The sequence below is a fragment of the Ziziphus jujuba genome, chromosome 3 (assembly GCF_031755915.1).
Source record: "Ziziphus jujuba cultivar Dongzao chromosome 3, ASM3175591v1".
In the NCBI taxonomy this organism is placed as follows: domain Eukaryota; kingdom Viridiplantae; phylum Streptophyta; class Magnoliopsida; order Rosales; family Rhamnaceae; genus Ziziphus; species Ziziphus jujuba.
The window spans coordinates 6,283,705-6,298,607 of record NC_083381.1 but is presented as its reverse complement, the minus strand read 5'-3'; the positions used below and the strand labels follow the sequence as shown (position 1 = coordinate 6,298,607).

Genomic DNA, 14,903 nt, shown 5'->3' with positions numbered 1-14,903 from the left:
AGATATGCCTAATTATGTGCTGCAACTATCTTAGAAAATCTACATTGATAGGATCCTTAAAAGGTTATGCACACTTGTTTTCCTAAAAGTTTAACGGCCATAAAGGGTGAAAAATGCATCCTAAGAACAATAGGGATAGGATGGCGATGAGAGACGTCCACTATTCTTCTATAGATGGCAGTTTAATGTATGCTTAAATTTGCATATAGCCTATATTGCTTTTGAAGTGGGTATGCTTGGTAGGTTTATGAGCAATCTTGGTCCCATTCAATACCAAGTAATTAAAAAGATTTTAAAATACCTTTAGGGTACTAAAAATCATATATTAACATATCGACACACCAACTCTCTTGATGTAATTGGTTATAGTTATGTAAATTATAAAAGCTGTGTGGATGATAAAAAATCTACGATTGTATATATATTTCTTATGGTAGGAGGAGTTGTTTCTTGGAAGCGTGCTAAGTAGTTTGTGATAGCATTCTCAACTATAGAGGTAGAGTATATGACATGTTATGAGCAGCTTGTCATGCAGTTTGACTTCAGAATTTTATTCATGATTTAGGAGTGGTTAGCTCCATTGAAAGGGCTATTACGATATACTATGGTAATACCATAGTAGTATCTGTATCTAACAATTTGGAAGGTACACAAGGCATGAGATACGTCGATGTAAAGTATTTCATAGTGAATGAGAAAGTTACAGAGGTTCCCATTACTATTGTTCACACACTGACTTACAATATTATGACAGATCCATTTAATAAGGCCTTGCTAGTATACAAATTTGAGGAGCATATATTCCGAATGGGATTGTTGAGTAGTTGAGACTGTTATGGGTCAATGAGAATTTATTATATAATGTGCAATAATATCCATGTTAAATATTGTTTATTTCTTTAGGTTTGTATTGTTGAGCAATACATTGATGTATGTGGATCATTATTTATTTATTTATAAGGTATTTATTACACACATTATTATTTCTTATGTTTACAGGTCTATTTTAAGACTTTAAATATATATATATGTATATTGATCTATAGGTACCATGGTGAGTTTCTACTACTTGTTTGAGTATTTTGTTGCATCCTATCGATACGTAGTGTGCTTGAATGAAATGGTACATGTGTTGGAGGATTACACATAGTAAGGTAAATCTCTACTACTTAGCTTGAGCTTATAGCTTGTAAAGTTCTTAGTTGAAATGGTATCTAATTTTGGGAGATTTACTTAGATAATCTCTACTACCAAAGTTGATATGTTGTGTGCTCTATCGGCATGCTATATACTTAGACAAAAAGATGTTTTGTTTTTGGGAGATTATGTAGTAAATGTGTCTGCTGTTGTATGTGATGATTATGCAGTATAAATGGAACAATCTTAGATATTTTGTATGGATCAGTGACTCACTTATAAAGCTTATTTGTACTAGTAATGAGAATTCTTATTTACTGACTTATGCAATAAGGAACTTTGGCTCACGCTCTTTGTAATATTTCAATTAGCCAATTGGGCTTGAGTACCAGCTCTTTTTAGAAGCTCATTTGGCTTATCCATTTTTTTTATTATATATATATTATTTATTAATTATTATTTTATGTGTATCAAAATAATGGATAAATCATGTGACTTGCACATGGTTTCAATCTTTAAAAGGCTGAGGTATTATTTGTAAGGCAAGTCTATGTGAATATGATACAGTTTTTGCTATTAGGATTTTGAGATCAATTTAATGGTTTATTGGGAAACTTGTGAGAGAGAGGATTAGAGAACAATATATTTATTAAGCAACGCTATCATGTTTGTTTTCTATTCTACTGGATCACAGATCAAGATATCAATGATTACTTTTGGAGGTTAGTGGTTTCATTAATTTTAATAATGTATTACAGTAAAATTATTGTGTGTACAATTTAGGAGTTTGAATAATCTATTTGATTATAAATGACTCTAACACAACACAGGCAAAAATTACTTGCAAGTTACACTAGCCAAAATACAAAACCTTGTTGAAATTAAAGCCGCATCAAAATTTAGCAAAGATAGAAAAGTTACGAACAAATCTTCATTCTTTCTCAGGTTGTTTCAGCTTGGCCTTTTCAATATTCTCTACAGGTGGCAATCTTTGCCGAAAAAAAACGAAGAAAATGCAAGGAATGACTTAGAAGGTGGGTAAAACATTCAGAAGTGAGTTACGATAGCAAACTTATATAGCAATGTTGTCCTCTGAATTTTTTTCTAAGTGTACACTTACTTAAAAGTGCAAGAAGTCGATGGGTCAACTGTGAAAAAAAAAAAAGAAAAAAAAAAGAAAAAGAAAAAAGAAACTACTTCTCATATTAGAAGTTTTTAAATCGTTTTATGTAGACTTAAAAATTAAACTGATGATGATTAAACATAAACGATGTCGTTTTCTTTAGAACTAAAAACTTAAAATGATAATTATTAAAAGTAAAAGATGTCCTTTAAAAAACTAAAAATATTTAATTTTGAATGGTAATTTTTTCTGTTCTTTTGTAACAAGGGAAAAATTTGGGTGATGACTGATATATATTTTTTTCTTAGACATGGAAGGATTTAAACCCAGATCATTGTCTAAAAAAGTAGTAATTATTACCATCTGGTTGTCTTTGCAATTTCGGTTTGGTGATGACTATTGAAATCTCCCTTTTCAATTTATTAAAAATTAAAAAAGTAATTTTTTTTATATTTCTTAAACATTTTCGAACTTTACTCACATTCCAGAAGTTTAAAAGACTATGATACCATCTAATTTACGAACTCAAGTGCAACGACCCAAAAATAAAGAAAATTGTTTCTGTAGCTATTAATTTAATGACCACCGTCAGCAGAACCCTCAAATTGGAAAGGAGGGACTAGGGAGGAATTGGAAAATTTGCCCCTTATACTTTCTAAGAAACACAGTTTTATTACGTTCCGTGGGAGTTAATTACCTACCTTGGTGATAAAAACTAAAAAATTTATAGTTTCTGCTGTAATTATTAGCTTTCTTAATTGGTTCAATAAAGTAAAGATATATATATATATATATATATTTGGTATTAAATATTTGAACTAAGATATATGTATATATATATATATATATTTATATTGGTACTAAAGATTTGAATTTGAATCATTGTCCAAAGAAATAATAAAATTTATTATTGGACTATCCCTGAGAGACAATAAAATAAAGATAAATTAATATCTCAAAATAAATATTTTTAAAAAATATATATATTAAAGGCATAAGGGTCGGAATTTAGGGATGCCTTAAATTTAAAGTTTAGAGGATTTTAAAAGTTTATAGATATTCAATTTTAATTTTAAAAGAATTTATAAAAGTCCAATGATATTCAATTCAAATTTTAATAATTTTTTAAAAGTCTATTGAAATGCAGGTGTATCTAGCTAAGATTTTGCAAAATTCTTTTAAAATCTAAATGTATTGCAAAATCATTGATTTTAAAAAATAATGAATTTTAATGAATTTAAAAGTATTTCAAAAGTGAAATTGTGAAAAAAAATTATCAATATGAAATTCCATCTTAATTCCAAAAATTTCGTTAGATTCTTATAAATTTTTTATGGAGTCTACGGAATTCCATAATAACTTATCAAATTTTTTAAAATCTACAACTCATTTTAAATTTATTAAACTCTAATTCAATACACTATCCTTAGTATCAATAGAAGAAAACAATTATTTTTCCACTAAACTATGCTTTTAATACAAAGGCTGCACCTATGTGAGGAAATTAAATGAAAAATAGTAATGTTAATAAAAAGTTTGTTCCTATATTTAACTTGAGGACCTATAACTCATTTGTGAGTATTTTGTTTCATACGGTACCAAAAAGCAAAACATTTATTTTTTTTTAAAAAAAACTTGAAAGAAAAATACTTTTGTTTTGGCTTTCAAATAGTTTTGCTAAACATGACCATATGAGGTATTGTTTTTTTTCTTTTTTTTTAGGACGACTTATGTTAGTCATGAGGTATTGCCATCAAACAAAATTCAACAAATAAATACTATTTTAATGGTTTCCATATTAATTTTTTGGGATAAAACTCAAAACTTTAAAATCTATCATAGAAGCTCTACATATAAAAATTAATTAAGATTCACTTCCAAGAACTAGGAGACAAAATAAAAAGGTGAAATTTAGAAGAAGGTATTAATGTCCTTCTCACCACAAGTACACAGAAGTGCTACAGCATTAGCAGTCTCCTTTGGTCGGTTGCGATAAGGTTCGATATAATTATATGTATTTTCTGATCATATTCCCACCACGTAGCCCGCCCAAAGAGAAATAAAAAATAAAGAAAAATAAAAAGCTAATACAACTCTCCTTTTTATTGTTCCCCGAAATTTAAGATAAAGTCAAATGGTTATATTATTTTCTAGAAAAATAATGTATAAAAGTTAACCCTTAACCTTTTTTAATGTATAAAAGTAAACTTGGTGTACAAACATGACAACTAACCAAATAAATGAGAAAAAAATTATGTAAATTTCTACGAAGTTTAATCTTAAGAGTAATATATACAAATATACCTATGTATTACATGCACGTATATATTTAGCTTGTGAGATATTAGGGATATACTTACGTGGTAGTTCTAGAAATAGTAAGAGCCATGGAGGTACCAACCAAAAAGGGAAAAAAGAAAAATGTCTAGAGATTTGAGTTACGCAATATACATCCTAATCTTAATATTTTAGGGTATTTCCATGAAGTTTCTTTATGATTAAAAAAAAAATGAAAAGAAAAGGACCAGGAAAAAGGACTAAATATCCCATGGCAAACTTCGTTTTTTTTTTTTTTTTCCCTTATAAATATGTCAAAAAAATACAAGTTCTTTACACCAAATATCTTGGAGATCTTTTCTGTTCCAAACCTTGTTTGTTTTCCTTTGAGCCTCCACTTAGTCGAACATTTATTCCGTTGCCGCCAATCTTACCAAACCAAGGTAACATACATATACATATATATATATATATATATAGACAAAGCAATTTTATTTCCAATTATTCAATCGGTAATTTATTCTTTCTTCGTTTTGTTTTGTTTTGGCTTTGTACAACGTACAGCTTGTTTGCGTGTTTATTTCATTGAGAAAATAAATTATTAAATTAATTAATAAAAAAATTGTTTTATATCACAAATCATATTTTAGGTTTTTCTGTTCATGGTACATATAATTTCATTTCTTGAAAATAATGTGACTTTTCTCCCCCATATTTTCAAAGTTTTATTTATTTATTTATTTATTTTTTTTGACAATTGCATTAATATGTATAATTATATTTTAGACACTCAGAGGAATATTTTCAGCTACAAATCAAGAAAAATAGAAATAAGAGGTTTTGATGTTAGAAGTAATTTCTTGCTGAGTAAGCTAAGTTTAGGATTAGTTTAAAGTTAAATAAAAAGATTTTGTTTCCTCACCTCAATCTCTCTCTCTCATGACTTCGTTTTTAATTTGAACCTTTAATTTGGATGCATCCAAACTTGCATATCAATTCTATATCATTTCTTCTTTGTTTTCACTTTTTGATCACCAATAAGATTCCAAATATTGTTTTTGAGAATTGCATTAATATAATCATATTCTGAAACTAAAAGAATATTTCTAGCTCCTAATCAAGATAGAAATTCTTTCAAGGTTTTCATATTTTCCAAATGATAGTGACAGTTATTTTTTCTTGTTGGCACTCCTCAAAACTAAGATAGCTAGGGTTAGTTTTATATTAAATAAAAAAGATTTTGTTTTCCTATCTCTCTTTTTCGTTGTGATTTAATTTCTTTTTCATTTTTGATATATTCAAACTCAAATGTCAATATATTTTCTAAAAATCTTATATAATCTATGCCAAAGGTGATGCAAGGTTCTCCAAAATATACATATATGTAGTCTTCCTTTTATCAGGGAAATCTTGAATAAATTTTGTCCAAGATTCAACCTATATTATCAGTAACATATAGGGTGTTTTCCACTGTCCTACAAAACAATCTTAAGGTGAATCCTGAACAAATCTCTTCCAAAATTTACCAGATAAAAGAAAAATAGTACATACATATATATATATATATACATATCAATTCTGCTAGCACTAAATTGTTTACCAATAATACTAACTACTCTGAATTATATCATGTATGAAGTAATTAAAGCTCTTTAACATCTAAATATTGCAACCTTGACCAGCAAGTATGAAAGTAACTGAGTTGGAGCATCCTAGTCACCCTAATCACATTTTGATGCTAAAATCTTCTGACACACCTTACAAGTGTGATGGATGCAAAGAGCTAGGGTTTGGTCCATGTTTTGAGTGCGAAGACTGCAACTTCCATCTCCATGAAGAATGTGCACTAGCTTCCAAATCATCCTACCACCCATTATTCAGAAGATGTGAGTTAATATTTCATGAGGAAACATATGGAGGTAGATATTGTGATGCATGTGGAAAAGATGTATTGGGTTTTGTGTACCAATGCACACATGATAATGCACATGACCTACATCCTTGTTGTCTCAAGCTTCAACCCAAAATCATCAACGATGGTTTCGTGCTACATCTTTCTGATAAGGTTCCTTCAAAATGCCTTAAATGTAATAGTAGGGAAATTTCAAGAGGGATTACAGGTTGGTCCTATGTTTCCTCTTGTGGAGAATTTTGCTACCATGTTGCTTGTGTGAAGGACTTAGTTCTTGAAAATTGGAGAAATGGATATTTTAATGGAGACAATAACAATGGTAGTGCTCAAACAAGCAACTTGGCATTGATGCGAATTGCTAGTCCATCCAATGAGGTAGCACGGAGAAAAGGTCGGCTTGGGAGTAAAGATATAAAGTTTTGGAGGATAGCAAAAATGGTTCTCAAGCTTATTATTTCAGCCATTTTTGGGGATCCAACTGGTGGGATTGCCATCATTGTTGAATCTTTGGTTTCTCAGTACTAGTACATGAGTTTGAGTTTTGTAAGACGAGGATAAAATATGTTCTCTTTTTTTCTTTTTTTTTTTTTGTTTTTACCCATGTAAAAGAGGATAAAGTATTTGTTGCATTTGCTACATGTAAGGTAAAATATTGAAAAGTTGTTCTTTGTAACTAAAATACAAAGATGTCCATGTACATATATGTGTTTGTTCCATATGCATACAGTTAATATATGTATATATATAGTTATGTGTACTCCTAATGTAAAAGTAGTTCTAATTTTTAGTAATTTGTTTAGTAGGTTTTTCGTCCATGCATGATGCATCAATATACACAAGATAATGGAGATAATCTCCACGTATATGTTTAAGAGCTTATAAGAATGAGTGGCTGATGGAAAGGTTCAATTGTTATATTGTATATTAAGAGTTAAAGTCTATATAATACATGACAAAGACCCTCATGTGAGCCTCATATACTTATCTGATAAGCCTAACTTTATCACTAATGTTAGTTTATCTAGAATACAGTTGTTAAAGCATACATGAATCCTACAATAGATCGGATCAGACCTTATCTCATGACACCTAATAACTTGTTGCTGCATTGGCACCAGAACGAATCATGCTATCATCCCCCTCCAAGCGATATGTGGGTCACACTAAGAACAAGAACTGGAGTAGGAAAACTTTTAATTCCATGAGAAGTTGTTACAACCATGAGACTTCAACAGATACATGCGGCAAGGCTTGTTATTCAGATTCAGTGTTAGAACGAGCAACTACACTTTGTTTCTTGGAGGACTGAGAAACCAAGGATTCACCAAGATATATGAAACACCTTCTAGTAGACTTGCGATCATCAATATTTGATGCCCAATCAGCATCGGTGAACCTAAACAAATTTAAATGAGTAGATGGCTGAAGTAAGAATCCATGATGTTTGGTACCTTGAAGATAGTGAAAAATACGCTTGCAAGCAAACCAATGAACCTCTGTAGGATGATGCATATATTGATTAAGCTTATTAACAATGTAAGAAATTTCAGGCTTTGTCAAGGTGAGGTATTGTAACATTCCAATTGTACTCTGATAAAGAAAAGCATCATGTAAGGGAGCACCCACGACAATAGCAAGTTGAAGTGACGAACTAGCAAGAGATAGGCTAGTCTTGCAGTCGACCATGTTCGTGCATTGAAGAAGCTCATCAATATAAGAAGTTTGAGATAAATGCATACCCATGGCAGTCCATTGAACTTCAATGCCCAAGAAATAATTTAAGAAGCCTTAGTACTTGAGAGAAAAATTAGTATCCATCTTATGAATGAACTTGTCAATGAGTCTCTTGTTGTTACCTGTGATGAGATTATCATCAACATAGATGAGAACCCAAACAATGCCGAGTGAACTGTGAAGGATGCAAAGTGTGGAGTCCATCTTTAAGTTGTATAAGAACCCCACGTACGTAAGATCCTTTTTAATTGGTCATGCCAAGCTCGCAGAGCTTGTCAAAGATAATAAAGAGATCGTTGTAACTTACACACAACATTCGGCTAAGATGGATCGATGAATCCTTCTGGTTGCTTCATACACACCTCTTCGGTTAGGATGCCATTCAGGAAGGCATTGTTTACATCAATTTGTCTCATATCCCAGTTTTCGAAAACAATAATAGACAACACAACATGAACCATAAAGGCTTGGTAATAGGATTGAAGGTCTCATGGAAGTCCAACTCAAGCTTCTAATGGAATCCCTTGGTGACTGGACGAGACTTATGTCACAAAATGGAGCAACTAGGATTTCTTTTCACTTTAAACACCCATTTGTTCCCAACAAACCATTGACTAGCTTGAGGAAGTACTAAGAGCCAAGTTTTGTTGGCTTGTAAGGCTATGAACTCAGCACCCATGGTCGTTTTCCATTGAGAGTAGAGGAAAGTAAGCCATTGATAGTGGTTTAACAAAAGGAGAGGTAGGCTGTATGGTGGTAAGATAGAATTTAAGCTTGAAGATACCTACTTTAGCCTTGGTTATCATTGGATGAATAGGTTGAATGGAATGGATTAGTGGTAGAGGTGTTGGAGTGCCAACAACTTCACATAAAATATCAAAGAAAGAACTATCTGATGGCTATGGATGCAGCGGTGTGGCTAGAGGGGATTGTAAGGAGCTATTTTGAAAGATTTGCAAGGTGCGCTGGACCGAATTAGTGGGAGCTAGAGCGACGGAGTGAATATAGTTTTTGGTATGGTTATCGGCGATGATAAGGATGATGATGGAGCCGATGTACCGGGTGGAAAAGATAACTTGTGAGTGGAAGTTTTTGGGTGGAATTCAACCATGTTGTTATTGGTTCTAGACGGAGGAAAGTTGGATTGACCCAATGATGCTAAGGAGGTCTTGGACTGAATTAGGACCCATCGTTTCTTTGCCTGCAAGAGAGAATTATAGGGAAATAATATAGGAGAATAAGATGTGTTAGATGTAATATTTTCATGAGTATGGGGTCTAACTGATGCGGAAAAAGGATAACATTCTTCATTAAAAACACCATTAGGAGACATATATATTTTGCCAGTGAGAAGATTTAGACACTGATATCCTTTATGTGAAGAATTATAACCAATGAAAACGCACTGTTTAGAATGGAAACTAAATTTTTTTTTTTTAATTTGGAAGGGCTAAGAAATGGAAAGCATTGATAACCAAAGCATTTTAAAAAAGAGAAATCAATTTTTTTATGAAATAATTTTGGAATGGAGATTGAAAATTTAGAATTTTGTAGGAAGCTTGTTAATTAAGAATGTGGCAGTGGATTAGGCATTCCACCAATTCTTAAAAGGCATGGAACTTTGAGCCAGAAGGGTGAGAGCAATTTCAGTTATATGATGATGTTTTCTTTCAACTTTGTCATTTTGATTGTGAGTATATGGACAGGAATGTTGAAAGATTATTCCAAAATCATTTAAGATTAGTTTGAGAGGTCTGTATTCACCACCTTAACCAGCCTAAAATATTTTAAATTTTTTATTTGTTAATTTTTTTTTAAAATGCAAAAAAATCATTGTTACTTCAGACTTAGCTTTCATTGGGTAGATCCAAGAAAATCTAGTCAAATTATCCTTAAAAAGTAAATAATATCTATAACCATATAGTGTTTCAACAAAGCTGGTCCCTACACATCAGAGAAAATTAGATTTAATGGTTCATGACTAATATTAGAAGATGGTGGAGCATATAACTTTTATTTTTGCTTAATTGATAAGCAATACAAAAAGATTCACAAGATGAATTAACAAAAAAGGAATTGTTGCATTGTGATGCAACTTTATTCATAATAAGAGAATTTAGATGATCTACTCTATAGTGCCATAATTTATTTGATGAACTAAAACATTGAAATTTATCTGAAATATTATTTAAAGAAGATAAAAAATTCCTAAGTATGACATTAGATTGGTTGGGTACAATCATGTGATAGAGCCCATCCTTAAGCAATCCTTTGAGAATAATCCTCTTCATATCCTTGTCCTTTACAAAAACCAAACGATTAGTAAATTCCATAAACACATTATTATCATTGGTTAATCTGGAGACACTTAAAAGTTTTTTTGTAATTTGGGAAACATAAAGCATATTGTTTAATTTCATTCGTCCATAATTAGTATTAAGAGAAAAGCAGCCAGTATGAATTATTGGTAAACCTTGGCCATTATCAATAATGAGTGTGTTACCTCCAAAATATTCACTCTTTCTAGAGATGTTGGAAGAATCAGAGGTAATGTGATTGGTTGCTCCACCACCTAATAACCACTCTGGATTGGCAGACACATCAGGAGAAACATAAAATGCATTGGTGTTGGTCTGACCTATGTAGTTCTCATCAAAATGATACCAGCAGCGATCAACACTATGACCAGGTAATTTGAAAGTTTGATAGAATATGTGACTATTATTGGTAGTGGTATTATGCCCATGGCCTTTGCCACGCCCTTTGTTGGAGAAAGATCCACGTGTTTGTTGCTATCCAATAGTGGGTAATATGCGATTTTGATAAGAAGAATGTCCTGAGTTTTAGCTTCGACCAGAATCAGATTTGGTGGACTATTTGCTAGCCATATGAGCAGAAATGATAATAGTTGGAGTGGCCTATTAGATTCGCACCTTTTGGATTACCAAGAAGGGTTGAACTTTCTTAAGGGTCATGGTTATGCGGCTTGAATTTGTTTGCAACCACTGCATGATAATCTAAAGGCAATCCAACAAGAAGTTGCATTATAAAATCTTCATCTGATATGGGAAATCCTGCCATTGTTAAAGAATCAGCAATATTTTTCAGTTTAGAAAAATAAGATTTAATTAATGAAGACTCTTTTTCAATGGATTGAAACTGAATCTTGAGTTGCATAATTGTAGGCTTTGATTGACTCCCAAAAAAGACTTTCGATTAAGCACCAAATCTAATGGGTAGTAATTTGATTTGATACCTTGGTGATCTGTGAATGAATTTCAGGTGATACAGAGGATAAAATCTAGCCGACAAGTGCCTGGTCAAGAATTATCCATTAATGGTAAATTGGAATCGCCATCGTCGATTGTAATGTTGCAGCATCACGAGTGATTGGAGTAATGACAATATACGGTGGTGGTTGAAGGCTTCCATCAACAAAAGCTTCCATGTTACACCCAATGATGCCTAGTAGGATTTGGGATTTCCATATAATATAATTATGTTGTTCTAATCTAAAGGGAAAAATGTAATTTGGGAGGGTACTATTTGAGAAAGATGGAATAATTGAGGCAAGAACAATGGGAGAGGTAGTGGTGGAAGAACTAGCCATTTGGATAAAAGAAATCGTTTAATATTCTTACCGATCTAATACCATGTAAGAATGAATGGCTGAAGGAAAGGTTCAATTGTTTTATTGTATATTGAGAGCTGAAGTCTATATAATACATGAAAGAGACTCTCATGTGAACCTCATATACTTGTCTGGTAAGCCTAACTTTATTACTAATCTTAGCATATCTAGAATACAATTGTTAAGGCATACATAAAATGATACGAACCTAGGATGACCTGCTCCTAAACCTGTATTATATTAGCCTGGATCTTAATTAAGTTCAAGTTCTAATGGAATTGACCTCAACCCCTAACCAACCTGTGGTTTGAAACCTTGGTATAATGTAGACGCCACGATAGGGGATGGAAAACCTATTGATAAGTCAAGCTAAAACAACCAATTCTCTAATGGTGTTTTAGGTGTTCTCAAAGAATAAAGAGATAATTAATCTCACAAGTATTTTCTCAATCAAATCTAGGTTGTATTCTTATTGAAAATAAGCCTTTAAATAGGCTTTGAATGAAACAAAATAAACCCTAAAAACCCTAGGAAAAATCGGCCACACAATGAAGAGTTCTAGCTTGACCGAATTTTTCCTTTTCATAATCTAATTAATTAATTCCCTTATTTTCAATTAGGAATTAAATAATTTACAAACTAAATAATAAAATAAAAACTTTCCTAAACTTATTTGTTCAATAAATAAAAAAAATAAAAATTCAAAATTAAAGATAGTTTCCTAAAACAAAAAGTAAAAACAAATTAGGAAACTAAATATGGTAATTTTCGGCTAGGTTGATATGACCCTTCTTTGATCTAATTGGACTCCAAATCAGCTTCAATAGTCTTTTTGGAATGAAAAATAAGCTTATTATGAAGTTCCTCAAGTTTCCCTTGCTTAGAAATATGAAAAAAGGCTAATACAGTAAAATACAGTAAAGCCAGCAAAGAATACAGCAGATTTCGGCCTTTCTTCCCCTTGTGCGCAAACCACTATGTTGTTCGGCTTTGGAGCTGCTTTGGCTGGTTTCTATGACCCATCCACCAAATGAATTGAACCCATAAGAATGGGGATCCCATTCATACAACGCAACCTCCATATTGGCACTAAAAACGTCACCCGAGCCCGTTTTGGCTTCTATTGCTTGTATAAGTAAAAACAGGCCTTGGTTCTTTAGATATGGACAACCCCTCTTGATTATGACTTATTCCTTGGATAAAGACAGCAAGATTATCCTTGAACGTCTTGGCTTGGGCTCTAGTGGTCGGCCCCACCTTCATCTGTATTGGATCAACATCCCAGCGGGTTGTCGGTTGAACGGTCTCGGGTGGATTCGTATCATAAAACCCCTAGAATAGATCAAATCAAATAGATACTTGAATAAATGATAGTTATCAGAGGAATTATCTCATGACACCTAAGAATGTGTTGCTGCATCAGCAACAGAATGAATTGTGTTATCAAACTTGATAATAATAAAATTCCTTTTCCCTAATTTCTCAAAAAAGTAAACATCATAGTTCTTTTAAATAACAATTTAATTAGTTTTCTCAAATAGTGATTCTAATTTTAAATCCCCATATACCCCTAATAATAATAATAATAATAATTGTACAAAAACAAAATATATTGCATTCTTCATCATTACATTAGAATGCAACATTACACAAAATATAATATTTATACACCATACCATAGTACAAATGGCAATTTATTCCCATGAATAGACTATAAATCATGAAAAACATGTTGGGACCTTCCCAAAATTCCCTACCAAAACGCATGGCTAATACTAACTAGGACATTCCTATGAAAAATTTGGCAGCATCTTCCTTAAAGGTTGGATTTGCTTCAAAAATCCCTGCACAAAAAACACACTTCAGTAATACACATCTTATTCCTCACACTTTGTTATAAATTTTTTCACAAGGTGTAGCACTCCAATAATAAATATTAAAGGGCACAACCACAATAATTAATAATTAATAAATCCACAATAATAGTAATAAAAATTATTGCACCCCAACATTTAATACTAAAGTATTTTACGATTTTAGTTTAAGAACAGAAATAACATAAATACAAACGAAATAATGATAATAAAATTATAGGGATGAAAAAGGAGGAATGTTCTTCTCCAAATACAGCAACAAAAGGAAAGCTACGAGCTCGCATCCCAGACAATCAGTGTTCACTTATCACCTGAACTTAGAGGAACAGATTTACAAACAAGAAAAATAATGAGATGTTAATCATCCCTATGAGTAGCACCCAACTAGTACAAAAAATATTATTATTATAAAGCAAGGATAATTAATGAAAAATGAATAATTGAGTACATAAATACATAAATTGGAAATTAAAATTAAATAATTTAACAAATTATTTAAAAATAAAATATTCACTCAAAACCATTACAAATTTGCTCAATACAAAACCCATGATTTTAATATTCCCCAAACAAAATAAAATAGTGCATAAAATAGAAATAAAATTAAATTAAATTAAAATAACTATAGAAATCATTTTAAAAACAAATATTAATTTAAGAAGAAATATAATTAAAATTTAAATGACACAAAATAGCCATAAAATAAATTCAAACAAAATAAGATAAGATAAGATAAAATCAAATAAAATGATATACTATAATAAAATTTAGTTCAACAATTTTAATAATTTGTAAAACACCAATTTAAAAATTTTAAAAACATAATTTAAATAAATAAAATATATTTTAAAACCACTATTTTTTCAAAACACATACCAGGTGATGAGGATATGCCTAGGAGCACAACAAGTTAAAGTCAAGATCTGATACAATTGAAGACAGGACCAATAACACGAGCTCAAGCTAAAAGATTTAAAAAAGTACTAAATTGTTTAACTAAGGAGTTGTTTAGCTTTTAAGGAAAATTCGCTACTAAAAATGGATCAAGGATGGTCAAATTCATGAAGAAAAACCTTTATTGACTTGCTACAATGATGTGGCATATTGCTTATGTGGCAACTGTAGGATGATGCGGCCATGTCAAATGGCGTCTTATATGGCGTTTGTGCGGATTTGACATGTTTAAAGGCCAAATTGACTTTTCTTGGTGTTCAA

General features: G+C 31.3%; 1 protein-coding gene across 1 annotated transcript; it reads left to right on the top strand.

Moving 5' to 3' along the window:
* The first annotated feature begins 6,224 nt into the window (after nt 1-6,224).
* Nucleotides 6,225-6,974, top strand: LOC107434865 (protein VACUOLELESS GAMETOPHYTES). Its single transcript, XM_016046361.3, has one exon. The coding sequence runs from the start codon at nt 6,225-6,227 to the stop codon at nt 6,972-6,974; it is 750 nt and encodes a 249-aa protein (XP_015901847.3).
* Nucleotides 6,975-14,903: the final 7,929 nt, after the last annotated feature.

Bases quoted from the DNA above. Each gene is read 5' to 3' on its own strand.
- LOC107434865 (XM_016046361.3), top strand. From the start codon at position 6,225: ATGAAAGTAACTGAGTTGGAGCATCCTAGTCACCCTAATCACATTTTG.